This window comes from Neopsephotus bourkii, unplaced genomic scaffold, assembly GCF_033783945.1.
Source record: "Neopsephotus bourkii isolate Nb327-2 ecotype Australia unplaced genomic scaffold, CSIRO-AGI_Nbou_v1 NB_1637, whole genome shotgun sequence".
Lineage (NCBI taxonomy): Eukaryota > Metazoa > Chordata > Aves > Psittaciformes > Psittacidae > Neopsephotus > Neopsephotus bourkii.
This window is the reverse complement of record NW_026902112.1, coordinates 1,259,162-1,279,960: the sequence shown is the minus strand read 5'-3', so window position 1 is coordinate 1,279,960 and position 20,799 is coordinate 1,259,162. Positions and strand designations below refer to the sequence as shown.

Genomic DNA, 20,799 nt, shown 5'->3' with positions numbered 1-20,799 from the left:
CTCCAAGGTAATCTATTCCAGTGCTTAGTTATCCTTACCGTTATAACTTTCACCAGTGTTTGTTTAAATAGCCCTTGCTACATCATCTGTAGCCAGCACTTAATAATTTCTCTTTTTAATAGATTTTGCAGGTTTGAGGACTGTTGCCATATCTACATCAGCAGTCTCCTAAACACTAGCAACTTAAGCATTTTACACTAATATTTTTTTTTATCCAGAGCATATTTATATCTTATTCATAAAAACCAGGAAAGATTAAAATTATTATCCAGAGTTGCACAGTAGTTAGTGCTTATCTTTATATAACACTTGCAGTCACTGACATATAACCAAATACACTTTTGTTTCTAGGTGAAAAATTTAGAGAACTATTGGATAAGTTCCTGAGGGTTAACTTCAGTAAAGGCTGTCCACCCTTGTTTACCACTTTGAAATCTTTATATTACAATCCAGAAAAGGTAAAATTTAGTATTTATTTGATTTTAATGAAGTCTTCTATATGGAATTTCTAATAGACTATTTTTATGTAGATTTTCCTGTAACTTAATCAATAACTGTTGATGAACATTTTTCTCCTTAATATGCTATTTTGTAATATGTGAATGAACACTTGGTGGTGCTTACTATATGTGAAACGTCACTTCTGAGACAGGTGATACCAGAACTCTTGAAGTTAGATTGGTGCAGAATGCACTCAATTTCTTGAAAAATCAGAGATAACCAGTAGCTTTATATTTGTGGACTTTGAGTGCAGGGGTGTCACGATTCTTTCAACTTATGGTTTATGATGTCACCAGAAGTCATGATTTTTAAAATACCACACAGATGGTTATTGTTCTGTGCACGTTTCCGAATTGCATAAATACACAAATAGATCGATATTTACCATAAAGGTTTGTTTTCCATTTCAGTCGTTAGCTAAAACTTCAGTGTTTAATTTTTGCCTTCTAAACTCACAATTCTGGCAAAATTGTGTCACATTAGAACTATTGTTTCAAGTGTAGTTCTTCACTCCAAGCTTGTCAGTGAACTAAACCATGTTACTAAAACACGTAAAAAATAAAGGTCAGTCTATTTAGGTATTGCTGTTTTGGCTACAAGCAGGGTATTTTAATCCCTTCATAACTCAGTAAGATGCAGTTTGTGTAGCTGGTAAAACCCTAAATACATGATGCAACTTTCCAACCATAACTGGGTATTTCTTTATTGGGACTAAAAATATTATTTTTCATAAGAGTCTCTTTGCATGTTATGTTAACATGAAATTTTCAATACACTTCCATTTGGAGAATGGAATCTGTCCTGGGTCTCCATGGTTGACATAATTTTAGTAAATTCTGGTATTGTGAACAGTACAAGCTTTTTCTACAGGGCCTGTTACTAATGTGTGCTTTTTAATGTAAACCTTTGAAATGGGACTTAAATATTTAAAATGATGAGACATTAGACAGAAGTATAGTCAGTGCTGTGGAAGTTTTACCTCTGCTATTTGAAGTATGAAAATCTGGGAGTTAAAAGATGCATATAAACTCATTTGGTGTGTGAAAAGATTTTTAGCACTTAATTGTTTCTGACATGATGGGTGAAAAAATGAGGACTACTGTACTTTAGGGCAGAATTATTCAGAAAGGTGCCTTGCTGCTAGTTATCCTCATTGTGTTGAATCAGTACTGCTTGGAACTGCCAGCTTAATCCTAAAAAGTAATTAACTGAAGAGCCTTACAGTTCCCACATATGCTTGGATTTGTTTGTGCTGCGAACTTCTGCAACAGCCTTTCTCTCTCCTTTCTTGTCCTTCTCTTACCAAGACAGGGTCTCCTTCATATTTCACATGGTTGGGTTTTCATGGCACTATAGCATAATGGAAGGATTTTTGAAAAGAAGAGAAATTTTACTTTTGGTCCCTGACAGTTAATTTTAGAATTGTAAAATTTAGGAGTCACAACCATCATCCAGTAAGAAGATGGCTGACATAGGTATCTTTAGCATCATGTTTTTGGCTCTTCTTTTTGGGGATAGGTCAATTACTTTTTAGCAGGTGTGTACTCACCTTTCAGAAACTTAGTTTGGTTGGTTGTTTCTCAGTTCTCTGGAATAAGTTTTCAACAATTAAGGTATGACATTAAGTTCCTGGTTCAGGCACATGAATTTATGTCAGTGGACACAGAACTGTTTGTTTACCTGACCACCATATGTGGTTTCCTATACTGGATCAGCCAGACAGCTATCAAGGCTCCTTTTGACTGTGCTACATAGAACCACAGAGTAGTTTGGGTTGGAAGAGACCTTCAAAGGTCACTTAGTTCAGTCTTTCTGCAATGAGCAGGGGCTTCTTCAACTGGATCAGGTTGCCCAGAAGCACATCCAGCCTGGCCTTGAATGTCTCCATGGATGGTGCATCCACCACCTCTCTGGGCAACTTGTGCCAGTATTTTACCACCCTCATTGTAAAGAACTCTCTCCTTGCATCCAGCCTGAATCTCCCCTCTTTTAGTTTAAAACAATTACCTCTCATCCTGTTACAACGGGCCCTGCTGAGGAGTCTCTCCATGTCTTTTTCTTATAGGCCTGTTTTAAGAACTGAAAGGCCTCCTCAGACTTTTAGATCATAGAGATCTGTTTTGATTGTAGAGGGAGACAGGCATCTGTATTATGGTTATCTGAGCATAGATGTCTGAACCTGAATGCCTGCTGCATTGGCAGCTGTTTATACTTGTTTGCAAAGTGTCTGAGGGCTTCATGTCTATGAAACTAATGCTGAGAAACTTTACCAGTTGTTTCTAGAAAGAGCTAATGAATGTCTCACCAGAAACCAAAACTAAAATAACTGAAGTGCTAACTGGGGTGCATGGAAGGGATGTCACTTTTTCAACTACCTGAATGTGTGGAGTACAACTGGTTCTTTATCACTTCACTAGAGAATATGCTTTACTTTGGTTAAGGGGGACAGATGTTTTTAATCTTCCTTCACGTTTAAAGTAGAACTGTGTAAGATCATTTGGGTGAAGTCACAGAAGGGCACCGTAAGTACACAAATGCATGTATTGGCCTTATGCTGAGTGCCATGTGCAAAGGTTTATATTTGACTGCACAGCTGGCTAGAAGGGAAACGGTTCAAGAGCTCCTAACTGCTTGAAACTTGGATGCTTGAGAAGGTAACAGACAGTATGCTAAAACCTGGGATGAGCAGATTAGGATGTTTCATTGGTCTCAGCAATATTGTTTGTTACCTTCTAGGAGTGAGTTGTTGAGATTTGAGATTATAATGTCTCAGAGGTACTTAAGGAAGACTTTAACTCTGGAAGCTAATGGGAAGAAAGTGTTAAGCTTGCTTTGCTGTAAATTACTGTACATGCTTCTGCAACAAGTTCCAGTTACAGATGTTATGGTCCACTGCTGGCAAAGCAGTGATCTGACTAGTGTCTTTTTCCATAGTTTTAGGAGTAATTCAATAAATTGTTCGATCCTTCAAAGCTCTTCAAATGAGGTTGCAATTCTGAAGGTTTTTTGTTGTTAGGCTAGTCTGATAAGTAGCATGTGAACTGGTTTTTGACTCTTTCTTACTCTTTGTCAAGCCACCTAGACTGTAGGAAGTAGAAGTAGTACAGACTGAAGGGTGAAGCTTGAAGAAATGAAGTTAACAATTGTCATTTACCTAGAAACTGTACTGCCATTTAGACTTGATCACATGTATACTGCTGTGGATAAAGCTTTGGATTATTAAAATAATGTAGAACTAAATCATGCTAGCTGTTCAGTATCCTGAATACACTTCCATACTGTGCTGTGGCGTAAAATTGCTCTAACACGAAAATAACAAAAAAGAGGGGGCATTGAATTGTAGGAGTAAAAGTTGGGCAAAGGCCAATTGAAAAGGAAATATTTCTGTGATATTGGCAACTGATTTCTCTACAGATAATGTGGATGAGTGAGAATATGTTATATAAAGAGTTCAAGTTCTTTCTCAAGTGGTAATTGTTATGCTTAGTGTTTGTAGATAACTGAAGGCATGCACTAATCGATTCCTAGCTTGCTACATTGGTATACAGCCACATTTTTTCTTTCCAACTGAAGAAAAGATCAATTAGAGGGTTAATAGACTTTCAAACAGAGTCTTACAGTGTTTTCCAGGATGTCTCACTTGGAACAAGCTTATAATACTATATAGACTTACGTTCAGTGGTACATCGCTGCTGAGAGTCAGATCACTTTTTACCCACATTCGACAGGTCAGTTGATGAAATACTGTCTTGATGACTTTGTTCTTAGTAAAAATAACACATAGAAAAACATTCGCCACTATGTTTGTTTCAGATGACTCTTGAAGTAGCTGCTGTATGTCGTGAAGAAATTGGCTTTCTTCTAATCATCATATGGCATCCTCTAAGGGATGCTGTAAATATAGCCTGGGTCTTTTTTAAATGTGAAAACTCTGTCATGATCAAGTAGTGTAACGTGAGCATGGTTACATTAAAGACAAAGCTCACAAATGTAAAAAAGTACTGTACAAGGCTCTACTTAACCTGTTAGGGTTGGAGAAACGAAACGAGATCACTGGTCTGAACAAGAGTCAAGACCTATCTGTACAGTTTACTAGCATTAAAGAACAGACCTGCATTCTGAGCTCAGCATTTTTTCTCAACTGATCTTGTAGTCCCTTGTAAGGGACAGTGTGTTTGACTTGGTGTGTCAATTAGCTACCTTTCTGAGTTACTAAAACAGCTAGCAGACTCTTAAATACCACTTAAAGGAGCTCTTGTGTGGGGCGCAGGGAAATAGATTTTACATGTAGCAGAAGTCACAAGCAAATCGGAAAATACAGGTCTGTCTTCAGAAAATAAAATTCACCCACTTTTCTGTAGTTGCTACTGTAGTTGTACGTGTTGGATTGAGTTAACACCAGCATCAGCATGCATTATGAAGCATGGTTTTACCAACATATGGATAAACATTTTCTTAATGATTTTTGCAGTGTATATAGGTTGATTGCTATTTGTCATTTGGAATCTATTTTCTGGCAAAAATAGGAAATTCAGTCTTCAGAAGAACATGCTGTAATTAATCTACTTTAATCGTATTTTAATTAGTCATTTACATTGTATGGCTAGTAAATTGAAGAAAGAAAATAAGATGGCGAAAAGAGACTGGAAATGTTTCTGTAACTTGTTGAATGTTGTTTCATGTATTAAATCAAACAGCAGTGACTTCTGGTTCTCTTCAAGAATGTCTGGTTTTAAAATACCTTTTATAATATTGAACTGTTACAAGGATTCCACAGTAAACACATGTGCCTTGGCTATGAGTTCAGTCACCTTCTCAGATATCAGCCTGTGCCTGTTTGTATGCTTTCTCTTGAAATGCACTTTTTTGGGTCTGGCTATTCTTCAAGACAACAAAAGGAAACCCTGTGAATGTTCTACTGCTCTACAGAACTCTTATGTTCATTCCATGTTAGCTTGTTTCCTGGGACTTCCCAAGTTAACTTTATTTGGATAATTCCTATTGTGAAATGGGAGAATTCTGAGGGAAGATTTACCTGGAAAAGGAAGGTACACTGCTAAACACCACCATGGTGGTGGTTACACTAAATCTGCAGTTTAAACTGTACCATTCATGCATTGAATCTATGCCTTTAATTAGCAAATGCCTAGTCTTACTGAGAGAAAGACATTTTCAGGCAGGTATTTAGTATGTTTTTTTTCTCTACCTTCATCTTCTCACATCTGCTAGCACCAAGACAAACAGTGCATATGGTGATAGTTTTATTCTGATCTTGCAGGTATCATTCAGTCCTCTGATAGGACACGTCTTGGGTCAGGAGGAGATTTCAGGTCAGCTGCATATGTTCTGTAACTGACTGTCTAAACCAAGTTAGCAGAGGATTACTCAGCTGAAGCCTAGTTAGTGCCCTTACTGCTTTCTTGATGATGCTTGGGTCTATTCTTAAGTATCCAAGAGTGGATTCCTGTTACGTATAGAGGAAAAGCAGAAGATACCATCAGTGACTTTATTAAAAACTTTCACTGTTGAGCCAAAAAAACAAACAAAAGCCACAAAAAAAACAAGCAACAACAAAAAAAAAAAAAACACCCACCAAAAAACCCACAACACAAAGAAAACCCAAACCCGAACAAATCATAGCCAAATAAAACCCTCAACCCTCTTCATGGGGCAGAATTCAGAGAGGTTCAAAGCACTTTCCTGGTACTGCTTTTTGTCATGATGCTCATTTCAAGTTCAACCCATGTGGTAAATCTTCAAGCCTTCTGAAGTGTGCTTAAATACATGTATTTCAGTAAAGGAGGAACAGGTTACAGATTGGATGTGCACATGCCCATTGGACCTGATGGGATGCATCCACAACTGCCTATGGAACTGGAAAATGTTATTGCACTGACACTTGATCTTTGAAAGGCCATTGTAATGGATGAAGTTGCCTGGGGACTGGAGGAAAGCAAGTATTACTCCCCTTTTCAAGAAGTATGAAAACCAGGATTTGAGAAGCAATGGGCCAGTCAGCTTCATCTCAGTCCTTGTGAAGCTGATGGAGCAAGTAATCCTGAACCATTACCAAACACATGAAGGGACAAAGTGTGGTTGGGAGTAGGTAGGATGGATTTATTCAGGGAAATTCATGCCTGACTAGCTTGATAGGCTTCTGCTACAGAATGACTGCCTCAGTGGAGAAGGGAAGAGCAGTTGATACTGTTTATCTTGAGTTAGCAAGGTGTTTGATACTCTTCTTCCATAACACAGACAAAACTGATGGAGTACAGGCCAGCAGCATTTTGTGCTGCATTAGTAAAAGCCACCACCATGAGGTTGAGGGCAGTGTACTCTGCTCTCGTGAGACCACACTTGGAGTACTGTGTGCAGTTCTGGTGTGCTCAACATAAAAAGGGCATGGAACTGTTGGAACAAGTCCAGAGGAGGGCCACGAGGACATCAGGGGACTGGAGCATCTCCCATATGAAGATAGAATGAGAAAATTGGGGCTGTTGAGCCTGGAGAAGAGAAGGCTGTGTGGAGACCTCATAGCAGCCTTCCGGTATCTGAAGGGGGGCTGTACAGATGCTGGGGATGGACTATTCATTAGGGACTGTAGTGACGGGACAAGGGGTAGTGGATTAAAACTTAAACAGGGGAAGTTTAGATTGGGTATCAGGTGGAATGCTTCATCCCTGGCGGTGTTCAAGGCCAGGCTGGACAGAGCCTTGGGTGGCATGGTTTAGTGTGAGGTGTCTCTGCCCATGGCAGGGGGGTTGGAGCTAGGTGATCTTAAGGTCCTTTTCAACCCTAACTATTCTATAATTCTTCTCCTCAGCCCTGGTGAGACTCATCTGGAGTGCTAGGTCTAGTTCTGGGCTCCCATGTGCCAGCAGCCCATGCACATACTGGAAGGAGTCTAGAGAAAGGCCATGAAGTTGATGAAAGGACTGGAGTGTCTGACACGTGAAGAGAGGCTGAGAGCTAGGATTGTTTAGCCTGTATTTGAACAAAAGAAGAGACACTTTTGTCATGGAGGGTGTTGAGCATGGGAACAAATTGTTCAGAGGGGTCGTGGAGTCATCATCCTTGGAGATAATATAAACATGACTGGACATGGCTGGGAGTAAGCTGCTCCTGCTGACCTCATTCTGTAAAGGCACTAGGGTTGGACTAGACAGTGACCTTTACCAACCTCAATGATTTTGTGATAGCATCTTCTTACTGTGTTTCACCTTCAAGTCTAGGATCAGTTTGGAGTTGTGACTTGCTAGCCAGCAAGCTACTCTGCAGCTGGTACTTTGATACTGGGAGAGGTGCATCTTATTCATGTTTGGCAACATAAAGATCCTCTAGCAAACAGTGCAGATAGGCACAGTAAAGAGGGACATGCCTCTGTACATGAGTGCCTATATACAAAAGCATTGAGATCCTTAATCTGGATACTGTAATTTGGAATCTTTAGTTGTGATTTTTGTATCTGTTTACCAGTATAGCCTTCCTAATTAGTTCCTAGAATTTCTTGCTCTTCCCTTTTCAGCCTATTCACAAAGGGAAAGACAAGCACTTGTCACAGAATCTGTCTTTTAGAAATGGATTAACTTGAAAACACAGGCAACTGCAGACTTGCCTTAGTATTGGGTTAAATGTGAGTACATGCATGTGAAGCATCTGTAACTGCTGCTTCAGGGTAGGCACTTGCCAGAAGAGCAGGTTATTTATTCACAAATGAAACGGTTAGACTGAGGATGCTATCTATAGACACGAAAGGATGTAATGTTTGTTTTGGTAAGAGTCCTTCATCCATCATTCTTGATTTTGGTGCTCTCAAAGTGGCATATACAGTATCCCTCTTTATTTCTGTGGTGGTCCTTGGTGAAAATTCTAATAGACAATGTAATAGTTGTACATTTGGTATTTTGTCAGTAATCATCTGCTTGTAGTCTCAAGTGAAGAGAAAGAGCTGTGTAAAGAATACTTTCAGCTTCTCAGAAATCAGCAGTTACATGGCCAAGCTGTTGATGTTCAATGAACTTGAGTGTGCCCTCCTGTAGTTGGTGAAGGAAAAGTGGAGGAAGAGTTAACAATGAAATTCTAGTAAAGTCATAATTGCATCCAGATTATTTCTCAGGTCAGATAGCTCGCATGGGGAGGTGCTCAGTGAGGCTGCTGGACATTTGGTAAGCATTAAAGACAAGTGCTAGGCTTCAGATGAGGTGCTGTTTTTCAGAGATCAGTGCTTCAATTTTGAATTATGCTAAAATTACTTATACTTACTGTCCCAAGTACCTGTTGCCTTCCATGCTCTACAGTAACTATTTTGGTGTACATTTAAAGAGAAAATGGCCTTTTACCCTAAAATGTTTTCATCTTGGAGTTCTAGTTTCTGTAAATTTTAGTTTATGTAAATTTTACGCCAGCAAGGTTAATGGTGGTCTTATACTCGGTGTTGAGGGTGAGAATAATAGTTGCCGAATTTGTAGGACCAGTTGTCCATTCCACCCTTGTCCTTAAGTTTCCATTTGTGTTCCAGGAAGGGCACAGATGTTTTAAGTACAAGTTTCTGTGTACAGTTCTAAATTTGTAATAATTTTTGGTTTTCTTCCTGTGTTGTGAAGTTTGGCTAAAAGCGCAGCTGCTCAATGAGCTATTTCTGCAGTGGCACTATCTGAAAGGTGGTTGGATTGAAGATACGGAAATAAGAACATACTAGCTGTCCTCATTTGAAAAGTCCGCCTGCATGACTTAGAAAAAAATCACTTGCTACGAGAGAGGTGCCTGTTGGCACCTTTGTGTGCAGTGTTGGTGTGTTTTGAAGAACTGTAGCTATTTCTGGGATAAGTAATTTCTTTTACTTAACGTTATTTAAAGCATTTACTTCTCATATTGTCTCTGGAGATAATACTCACTTGATTTGCTTGATCTTGCCATAAAATGTTAAAAGTCCGCATTATCAATTTATAAGCATATTGTGGAGATAACTTGCATTTTAAAGTGAATTTATTGTCTTTTCTACCTGTAACTGTGGACTAAGTAGTAAGAATTGTAGGTGACTAACTACAATGAGTTCATCCTAAGCAAGTATGATACATGGGAAGATAGCAGGGGAGGCTATAATTAAAAGGCAGCTTCATCCTACACAAGGAAACTTGTGGGTTTGTGGTTTGGGGCTTTTTACTGACAAGATGTCCCATTTTGATCTAGAACTTTGAAATGCTACTTAAACAAAACATGGCTTTAAAACTGGGAATGTAATGGAATTTTTTTTTACTTACAGTTGATACTTCTAAGAATAGCATGAAACGTTTCATTTTAATGATCTGTGGAGCCTTCTGAAATAACTACTTAAAAGTATTGCTATGTGAACGAAAGGGTTTGAAGTACAACTGAGGCACAGTTTTATTTACACGCTAAAGAAACGTGAAATGTCTCAACACAATACAGTCTGTGTGTACCTGAAATACTTTGAGTGTCTTAATCCTTTTCTCTCTTATAGGAGACTTGCAGACAAGCTACTGGGTTCTTCCTCTTTTATGCCACAAGTGGTTTTTGTAGTTTTTGTTCTTTACTTAGTACTTCCGTTTCAGAAGTTTAATATTAAAAAATGGGTATCAGTAGAGTAGCCATTCTCATTGAGTTTTCTGTAATGCTAAACCTTTAATTTAAAAAGCGTGCTATACAGCGTGGAGGCTTACGAAAAATCTTTATCGGGCTTCTTTTAATTTCCAAATGGGAAATGTACTCGGATATTTAAACTGCACTTTTCATGCTGGTATCTTTGTACTTGAATAAAATTCATGCAGTTGTCACAATACTTACTAGGTTGGGAAGAAGCCATAGTCTTCTGGGCACATTCAGGAAGCAAATAGTCATGTTTAGGAGTGTCACTGTTTGTATGAGTTTTGTTCTGACAAAGTTACTGTTCAGGGTGAATGTATCCGTGGTTGTTTGCAGAACTTTTCTATTGGAAGCTAATAACCTGAAGCACAAGTAATTGCATGGGATATATTCATTTTCACATTCTGTAAGCTGCTGTCCAGGTGTATTTGAAATAGTAGTGAACAGCCTTATTTGTTATTGGTTGTCACAAGAGAGGGATCTTGAAATGCTACCCCTGCCTCCCCCGAAAAAGCTCTCTTTGTACTTAAGCAATATTCGGAAATACTCTTTGGTTCCCTGTAAGTGCTGGTCTTTATATCCATGAGATAAACCATCCAAAGAGTCAATTAGTCAACATCAAGGTTTGCGTCGATTGTGTTGCAGGTGCGTTGGTTGATTCCATTGAAGCTCGACATTAGTGCACATGTGCCCTTTTTCTGAGTAACTAAAAACATGGAGACTGTGAGGAAATACTGCATGAGAGAAAATGTCTGGCTGGAAGAAACATCAGAAACAACAGTCTCAAAAAATGGTGTAAGACTGTCTGCACAGGAAGGTAGGCTGTCTCCAGTGAAGATCTTTCTTTAACCCTTTCAGGAAAAAGCGTTTTTCATCCTTTATGTAGAAAGCTAAAGGAATTTGCAGCAAGTTGCAGTTGGTCTTCTACTTAGATGGTCTCTGTGAACTACTGGTGGATTACAGAAGGAAGTGAAAGAGAACTCTAACTCAGCAGAGTGGAAGCATGTTAGGAAATGCAGTAGTGTTCAGCTCTGGGGCCTCTAACACAAGGGGGATATGAACCTGCTCAGCTGAGTCCGGAGGGCCACAAAGATGCTCAGAGGGCTAGAGCACCCCTGCAATGGAAACGGGCTGAGAGAGCTGGGGTTGTTCAGCCTGGAGATGAGAAGGTTCCAGGGAGACCTTAGAGCAGCCTTGCAGAGCCTCAAGGGGCCTACAAGGAAGATGGAAGGTCATATAGGGATAGAATAAGGGAGAATGATTTTAAACCGAAAGAGGGTAGATCTAGATTAGATATTAGGAAAAAAATCTTCCCTGTGAGGGTGGTGAGACACTGGCACAAGTTGCCTAGAGAAGCTGTGGCTGCCTCATCCATGGAATTGTTCAAGGCCAGGTTGAATGGGGCTTTGAACAACCTGGTCTAGTGGAAGGTGTCCCTGTCTGTGGCAGGGATGTGGAACTAGGTGATTTTTAAGGTCCCTTCCAACCCGAACTATTCTGTGAACATGAAAATGAAAGTAAAACCCTATCTTGTGTCAGTGCTCTGGTAGAACTATTATCCCTATTTCTTTTCAATTTTATTCACTCTGGTGTATGTTACGAGGCAGGCACTCTTCAGGAAAAGACATATAAAAAATATATTTTGTTGCTTCTTATCTGTATTTCTGTTGCTTTAGAGGGGTTCCTTGATTTGTACCTTACCACCTGTTGTTTTTGGTGTAATTCAGACATGGGACTGCTGCTAGAGAAGTAAGTCTAGCTTCGCCAGTCATCTCTGAATTTTGTTAGTTTTTCTTCTGTACTTACATACTTATTCTTACACTTATACCAAGTATTTGTCAATTTAACTTACTAGATACCTGCAGTTTACTATGAAGTGTAGATTAATTCGGGGTGGAGTGAATTAAAATATGAGCAAACTTCAGATCAGTCGCTCCATATGAGATGTTTTCCTAGCATAACTTCCTGATTTATTAGTTACTGTAAGACTCTGTTTTATAAGGCTCTGTCATGTCTCCAACAGTATGTCTGGGGAAAAACAATATCCCATTTATAGTCTGTTTATCATTTTAGCCGAATTCCTAGATGAAAGATGTCTAGTACATTTAAGCAGTGTGCTGCTTCTAGAGGTCTCCGTGTAACTGGAAATAGCAGATAAATGTGTAGGCTTCTGTAAATTATATGCGGACTTCAGTAGTGGGCTGGCATGTTAAATTCCTGTAGCTTAGTTTGAAAATGCAGTGGAAGATCAATATCTGGAAGTGCAAAATCGGAAAATAGATTTTAAAAGTCAAGCCTTTAGGGTTTTTTGTGTGTAGTCCCTAGGTTTGTATTCTGTGTTGCACATTTTACAGCTTGATCATTGTAGGAGAGTTTTCTAGGACAGCCTGTTCTGACTGTGGTGTTACTGTCCTACAAAGCTTCATATTCCTGCACAAAGGTTTTCTAAATTGTATAATTTCTCTTCAACAGTTTTGTAAACTGCTAATCTGTGTTAGCTTTCACTTCTAAAAGAGATAGCCTATGTAGAAATCTCATAAGAACACTGTAGTCAAATTAGTTAATATTTATGATGTGCTGAATGCTAATGTTTGTACTTTGTTCTGTAGCTTCGCTGTAGGTGCAGCAAATATGCTGCCAATAGTAAATACACATTTTCATTGAAGCTTCCTTCAGTTTTTGAGGAAAAATCAAGTATTATGTTTATAACACAACTAGATGTGTAGTTGAATTTGAAAAATCATTTAATTACTCTAGTCATAGAATAGAATAGTTAGGGTTAGAAAGGACCTTAAGATAATCTAATTCCATCACTATTGCCATGGGCAGGGACACCTCCCACTAAACCATGCCACCCAAGTCTCTGTCCAGCCTGGCCTTGAACACCATCAGGGATGGAGCATTCGCAACTTCCCTGGGCAACCCATTCCAGTGCCTCACCACCCTAACAGGAAAGAATTTCCTCCTTATATCCAGTCTAAACTTCCCCTGTTTAAGTTTTAATCCATTACCCCTTGTCCTGTCACTACAGTCCCTAATGAAGAGTCCATTCCCAGCATCCCTGTAGCACCCCTTCAGATACTGGAAGGCTGCTATGAGGTCTCCATGCAGCCTTCTCTTCTCCAGGCTGAACAACCCCAGCTTTCTCAGCCTGTCTTCATATGGGAGGTGCTCCAGTCCCCTGATCATTCTTGTGGCCCTCCTCTGGACTTGTTCCAACAGTTCCATGTCCTTTTTATGTTGAGGACACCGGAACTGCACCCAATACTCCAAGTGAGGTCTCACGAGAGCAGTGTAGAGGGGCAGGATCACCTCCTTTGACCTTCTGGTCACACTCCTTTTGATGCAGCCCAGGATACGGTTGGTTTTCTGGGCTGCAAGTCATACTTTTTATTTTCTGAATGGAAAGATGCTACGTTTATGGAGAAGATTGAGCAATTCTGACCATTCCTGGCAATCTCAAAGTTAAGACCTCATTTCCAAGTCTGGCTGAATCCTACGTTTTTCCATCCCAAGTAGATGCCCTAGCAGTTTATTTATAAAGATACTCAAGGAGTATTGCTTTTAAAGTAATGTCTTTAAAGAGTCGTTTTAATATTTAACTTGTTACATTTGAAGCACTTAAAATTCATGGCTCGCTCTTGTATTTGTAGTCATCCTACTTAAGGTTTGTTTTGTTTAACATGAGACCGATCTTGTATTGCTCTTGCCCAGTTCCAGAGGAGCTTGTGCAGTTGTACTTGGTGTGTAAACACACACGTACTAGACCTTTCCAAAGCAGCGGTAAATTCTTAAATGAAGAATGTTCTTCTTGTGAATCATTTGCCATTCTGCTTGAGTAGTCTGCTCTCTGCAAAGCTGGTGTACTGAGAGCTATCCCCTAGCTGAGACTTCTCTCCTCCAAGAATAGCTCAAAAGTGCAAAGCCTGTTACATATGGGACAAAAATATGCTTCCAGTGCAGATGTCTGAGACGAAAACTGATTAATGCAGTCACATATGACTACAAATGTTGGATGGTTCAGTCAAAATTAGAAAACAATTGCAACGTTTAGCAAATGCTATTTGTACTGTAAGCTTTGACTTATTATATGCCTACATAGCATGCCCTGAAAAAGAAACAACGTTGTTTCAGCAGAGCAGGTATACAAAATACCATGTTACAATTTACTTTTTTGAATGACAAATACAAACTAAATTTGCTTAGTTAAATAAAGGAAGCTTTTTCTTCTCTAGATTAGGATTTCAGATAGCCTGTGTATCTGTTGGTGGTATTGACGTATCACTTGTTCTGTTTCAGGAGTAGCTGTTCTCGGTGCTGGCAGCAAAGCACAGCAATAGTAGTCTTCATTTATACAGCAAGTTAGGATTATTTTGAGATACTTAATCACAGCAGGATTTGATGGTGTATATAATCAAGTGCATACTGATTACAAACTTAATGCAGTGTTGAGGAAGACATGCAGTTTACTGGCAATCGTGTATCATAAGGCACAACTCCAAACCTAATCCAGGGCAAAGAGGAGCTCTAGCTATTCTTGATTTTTAGTGAACTGTAAATTCTGAATGTGTCTGACACTCCAATAGGTGTGTTTCACATTAAAAAGTGATTGCAAGTCATTAATGGAGGGTTTTAGGAGCTTTTCTATGTGGCTGCCCATATACACCTTCTTGTGTGGATGCATTTGGAAGAGCCTGACCTCAGACCTTTTGTGCAGTGCAAGTGTGCCAGCTGGCTCGTGTATTTGGCATGCTCTGTTCTTTGCTGCCTTGATAAAAAGCACATCTCATTTCATGCCAGTCATCTCTTGGCTATAGATGAAGATGCTTCTTGTTTTCTTTAGGCTGTAGTAAAACCTTTTTTCTAATGTGTAGCAGCCCCGCTTTCCCATGTTTTTCTCCTGATTGTGGTTGACTGACTCTATGAGCTTTTTCCTTTTTGAGTCTATTGGCAGGTTCTTTAGTTGAAACTTCCTTTCCATCGTTATGTTCATCCAGAAAGGTATGGGCAGAGTGCCCTTGATTTAAAATTTGTTAATGGTGTGATGGGGCTGTGCTAGATACAACAGATCATCAGAAGGGTGCCTCTGGTACCAGCTCTAAAATACTTTTCAGGACTGAAAGTTCACATCTAAGCATCATCATTTGTAGAGATGAGGACTTCAGGTTGCAGACGTGTGCAGAGCCTAACTGGCTCTGAAGCTGGGATCCACCTGCAGTGTCTCTAGGGACCTAGAGAAGGGGGATGCAGGTTCCTAGCTAAGCTGTATACCTTTCTTTTCTATCACAAGTAACCCTTTTCAGGGAGGCTGTGAAGGGGCTTCTGTGACCAGAAGTAGCTTTGAAACGAAATTATTCTAGAAATACTACTTCAGAAGCTGTTCTTGTTTGTGCTGTCATTGTGTTGGAGCTTTTCTTAGTGCTGTTTCTGGGGAAGGTTCTGTTTAGAATGGTGTGGAGAGCATAGCACCAAAAGAAATGCAAGGAACCAAATCTTTGTAGTATTCCTCTTCATTACATAGTGGGTTCAGCTTTTTGTGTTAGCTTTTTTTTCTGTGTGTTTGTGAGAGAGAATAATTACTATCTCAGAAATGGACTGATGATGGAGGAGACAACTGAAGAAAGGGATGGTTTAGTACTGTTATTGTGTGCCATGGTCCAGCTGCAAGCCTGTTCAAAATGTCATCAAAGGCCTTCTCCAGAACTCTGAACCAGCTTTCTGGTTTTTCTGTCTTATTTGGTACTAAGTTATGTGCTTCTTATCTTGTTATTTTGTAATGAAATTGAAAGTTGTAGGTATTGACCTGTGTGATTTAAAACTCAAGGGTTAGAGGTCTGAATTTTGTTATTTTGAGAGGGTTTGGAAACTGGTGGCACCAGTTCTTGTCATAAAACCTGAGATTTGTTGATGTCTTCAGTTATGCTTTTATAGTACCTTCAGTTTTTTTAGATCTATGGTAAGGGAATAACCAAAATTTCTTTTTCCCTAGAGTAATACTGTTTGAAATTAACTCATGGTCAGTATCATGGTATTTCCAGGTACCTTAGCTTGATTGTTTTTAGCAACTGTAAAATGATCTTTATGAAAAATGCTGTAATGTTTAGTAAAATATTACTGCCTCTGAGATGGCAGTGGTGACTGTAGAATACAGATAATAGAGGGTAGTAAATCCAAGAGACAGATTTTTACCACTAAATCTACAGTTAATATGATGCAGAAATTGGAGTTCGTGTTTCCAGATAATTTGTTCCCTAAAGCAAGACATGAACCTGGAATTATCTTCCTAAATTACTAGTAAGACTGAAGTGTAAGCGTAAAAAGGGAGAAAAAAGATTGAGTAGTCATGAGAAACAAAGGTACTGTCATTTCCATCAAGAACATCTGCAGTAACCAAACTACCTGATTTGCATTGTTTGTAGCTGTTGCTTTCACTGGATAGTTGTTTCCAAGTATATTGTTCATAGTAGTTTTCCAAATGACCTTTCTCGTGTATTTTCTTGGACTGTAGAAGCCAAAACCACTGCAGAGTTCTGAATTCAGAAGAAGTTGGAATTGTTTAAAACAGTACAGTTTGGTATTCTCCATCACCTTGAGATCAGAGAATTTAATTTCACTGTTGTTTATTTCACCCACAATCCCACATCTGTCTTCTGCCAGCCGCCCTGATGATGGGTCTAGTAATTTGGCTTCTGTATCCTGAGATGGAGAAGGGAGTGAATCACTTGTAACGCTGGATAGAGCTACTACTGGTGTTCCAGAGCAGGGACATGTGGATCTGAGGTGGTGGCACCATTCTTTTGGTGATAGCATGGTCTTTGTCCAGCTGTGAAACCGTGCTCCAAGTTCACAGTAGTGGAAAAAAATCATACATAGCGTAGTGGTGTGGAAAAGGTCTACATTTGCACCATTCACTTGCAGTCTAGCAAAGCTGGTTGGTCTTAAAGGAATTTGAGCTTACTAACAGCTAGATAAGAATAACTTTGAGGGAATACTTTTAAGCTACAAGGAAGTAACACTTACCCTGTTGCACATACATGCTGCAAGTCTGCTGCCTGAAGCGGATGCTTACTTTTGCATTTAAGCTCATTTTAGAGAAGAGAATCTTCAAAGATTTTCTGAGGTTGTTAAAGGTTTCTTTTAGTAAATAGATGTCTGAGGCCAGACAACAGCTTAATGCATTTATTTGGTTTTTTCCATTTATTTGTGACTTTTTTTAGAGTCCTTTATTGCTTCATAGTTATTTGAGGTCTAGTAACACTTTATTGTATTTGATGAGATTTTGCTGCCAGAAACAGTTTCTTACGAGATTTGCCCAGAGTTTTCTAGAATGCTTATACCTTTTATTACACTTTGATATGTTTCCCCTGGCTGTGTATGACTTGGGTGTGACACCTTCTCTGCTCTCTTTGAAACAAATGTTTGGCATTTCTTGCCTGTTGTGGTGAATTAGGTTAAATTAAGTAGTAACCTTCAAATTGTATACTTTGATCTTTCAGAACAAGATTTTTTTCCCTTCCTCTCCTCTCCTAAAGTGTATCTTTAAAGTGCTTTGGATATGTGCTTTGTCAAATCCTGCTTTTTTAAATTTCACTCTTCACAATACTTCTGTCTTGCAACTTTTTTTTTTTTAATGTAGGATCATCTTTTAACCATTGAAGTTTTAGGGTTTTACCCTCTATAGGTTTCACCTGGTTGGCGAGTGTAGCTATTATCCTGCTATGCTTACAGTAAGATCTTATTTAAGTCCCTTCTGTGTTTTGGGTACATATATGCGTAAGTCATACTGCTTGCTTTCTTTAGCGTTCTTGTTTCCTTAAGAGGCTGGTTGCTTGCTGCCTATGGCAGGCATGTTTAGAATATAACTACAAAGCAGATTGAGCATTTCATAAAATGCTTAGAATACTACCTGGCAGTTGTAAGTCGTGGACCTGGTATTGGAATAGTTCATAGTCATGAAGAGCACTGATGCTAACATCTGTATGTATTACAGATGTTAGACTTGTATAGTGAGTTCAAAACTCTTGTGTGAATTTTGAGTCTTCAACCTTGGGATGAGCAACAACATTGTTGATAAGGTCTGATTTCAGAAAGTATTAGCCTTAAATCTGTCAGTATATACCAGACATTTTTATGTAAAAAGAGGCAGCCCATATTGTAGGCAACAGCACCTTTTCAAGGAGAAAAAAAAGTTAATCTTTAATCGTACACATCAGCCTGTCAGAAAACCACAGAATCCTCTTCTATATTGTTATGGTAAGTTCATGCAGAGTCTTTTCCAAAGCACCTCTCTTCAGTTGGCTCAGTTTGGCCACTTAAAAACTAGTAACATAAATCAGTAAAATTTCCAAAATCCAACTTAAAATCAATTCTAACCAAATGTACTTACTTTTTTCTGTAAGCTGCCAAAGATTACACCTGTTCCCCTGCCATATCACCAGTTAAAATGGGTGATCAAAGGAAGCTTGTGAAAAGTGAAGTAGACTATGTGAGGATACATCCAATTTTTTCCAAATCAAGTAATTAATAAAGTTTCTCTAATTTTGTTCAAGTCTGTTTTTCAATGTCTTGATTTATAAACATGATAGTAAAGCAGAACTTGTGGTGGTTTTTCTTTTTATACGCAGGTTTCTACAATCCAAGAACTTGTTACAGGTTATGAAACCTCTTTGAAAACTTGTGATCTTTTTAGTACATGTGGTAAGTTTCTGTGGTCTTCTATTAATTACCCTGTAATCACTAATACTGTTTATGGCAGTTATCAAGAACTGTTGGAGTGCTAATACTTTGCAAAAAAGTAGTTGTAATAGCTTCTAGTGAGTGAATTCACTTCAGGACCTACTTGCTGGATTTGCCAAGCTTTGTATTTTGTGTTTGTTCTTCAGATGCAGCCTTCAACCTTACTGGTTACTGTGACTTTTTCAATTTTGTTACAGAAAATGGAGAGAAAGAGCCCCCAACGACACTGCTTTGGGTTCGGTATTTCCTGGCACAACACTTTGACAAACTTGGACAGTGTTCTCTGGCCTTGGATTACATTAATACTGCAATTGCCAGCACTCCAACATTGATAGAACTCTTCTATTTAAAAGCAAAAATTTACAAGGTAAAAAACTAATTCGGCTATGTGGAGTACTTAGTTTATATGTTAGAAAAACAAGCCCATATCAAACTTGTGTGGCTGTGTCTAGTATTTCAGTTAGCAGTGGTTATGGGCATAGGTTTCCATGCAGGTTTCTCTTTGGGCATTGTTCTGTCAGGAAAACAGTGAAAACCCTTTTGTTTAGGTTTTGCAAAGCGAGTCAGAACCTACAGCAAATTGTCACACTGCCTTTTGTTATTTCTCAGAGACAAATACCAATAGCTATAGATTTCAGGATTTGGTCAATAGCAGGCTTGTACTGAGAGTTAACTATTTAATTTCTCCTTAACAGCATGTAGGTAACCTCAAGGAAGCTGCGAAATGGATGGATGAAGCACAGTCTTTGGATACTGCAGACAGATTTATCAATTCTAAGTGTGCTAAATATATGTTGAGAGCAAATATGGTCAAGGATGCAGAGGAGATGTGCTCTAAATTCACAAGGGTAAGCACATTGCTTTAGCACAGAGAGGTTTTATTTGCACCTGACAGTTTTTTACTCATGTAACTTCTGACCAAAAAACCCACCCCAAACTATCTTCTATTAGTGTTCATTTTTAAGATAATGCTCTTACTGGTAAATAACTGTATAGAATCATAGAATTGTTTGGGTTGAAAGACACCTTTTAAGGATTATCTACTTCAACTCCCCTGCCATGTGCGGGGACACCTTTCAAAAATCAGGTTGCTCAAAGCCTCATCCAGCCTGACTTCGAACACTTTCAGGGTTAGGGCATCCGTAGCTTCTCTGGGCAGGCTGTGCCAGTGTCCCATCATCCTCAAAGAAAAGAATTTCTTCCTTGCATACAATATAAGCCTATCCTCTTTCAATTTAAAACTGTTACACATTGTCCTGTCACTAGGGGCTCTGGTGGAAAGTCTTAGTCTTCCTTAGAAGTCCCCTTCACATATTGAAAGACTGGACTAAGGTCTCCCTGGAGCTTCTATTCTCCAGGCTAAAAAACTCAACTCTCTCAGTCTTTCTTTGCAGGGGAGGTGTTTCAAGCCTCTGGTTTTTCACGGCTGGGGACCAAGGTTTCCATATCATTTATGTAACTAACTATGAAGAAGCTACTTGGTGGGATTTCCTAGAGCACATAAATGAATTAGGCTTGTTAATTTTAGGTGTGAAAATACTTGAAATTGAATCCAATCTTTCTAGATATTTCTAGGAATGATTGAAAACTCGGCCACTAGTACTCATTGTGTACATTGTGGAAATGTTAGAGCAGCAGATACAGAACTCTAGAGCATAGATACGTGGTAACATAGGATAGATCTTACGTAAATAAATAAATGTGAGTTGAACAGGGTTTTCTTTCTAATATAAAGACTGATGTGAAAACTTGATGGCTAGCATTCATGATGTGTGGAACATGCTTTCAGTTTGTTCTTAATCTAGAGCATTGAAACTATAAAGAATAAATCCTAGGATTTTTTTTCTTGGAAAAAGTATGAAGTAAAAATATAACTTCATTTATTTAGATTGTGAACTTCTAAAACTAAGTTGTTCATACTACATGATAACGCAATAAGTATATTGGTGGACTGGTAAA

The 20,799-nt window shown here is 38.8% G+C and overlaps 1 protein-coding gene across 3 annotated transcripts in view; it reads left to right on the top strand.

The window, feature by feature from the left end:
- NAA16 (N-alpha-acetyltransferase 16, NatA auxiliary subunit) overlaps window positions 1-20,799 on the top strand; it is a 63,280-nt gene that overhangs the window by 34,359 nt on the left and 8,122 nt on the right. For 2 of the 3 annotated variants that reach the window (XM_061374264.1, XM_061374265.1), the window contains exons 9-12: window positions 352-458; window positions 18,729-18,801; window positions 19,038-19,207; window positions 19,536-19,688. In XM_061374264.1, coding sequence (XP_061230248.1) covers window positions 352-458; window positions 18,729-18,801; window positions 19,038-19,207; window positions 19,536-19,688 — 503 coding nt within the window. Of the gene's footprint in view, window positions 1-351; window positions 459-10,749; window positions 10,922-18,728; window positions 18,802-19,037; window positions 19,208-19,535; window positions 19,689-20,799 lie in introns of those variants that run through there. The other variant, XR_009728595.1, reaches the window with a different exon arrangement.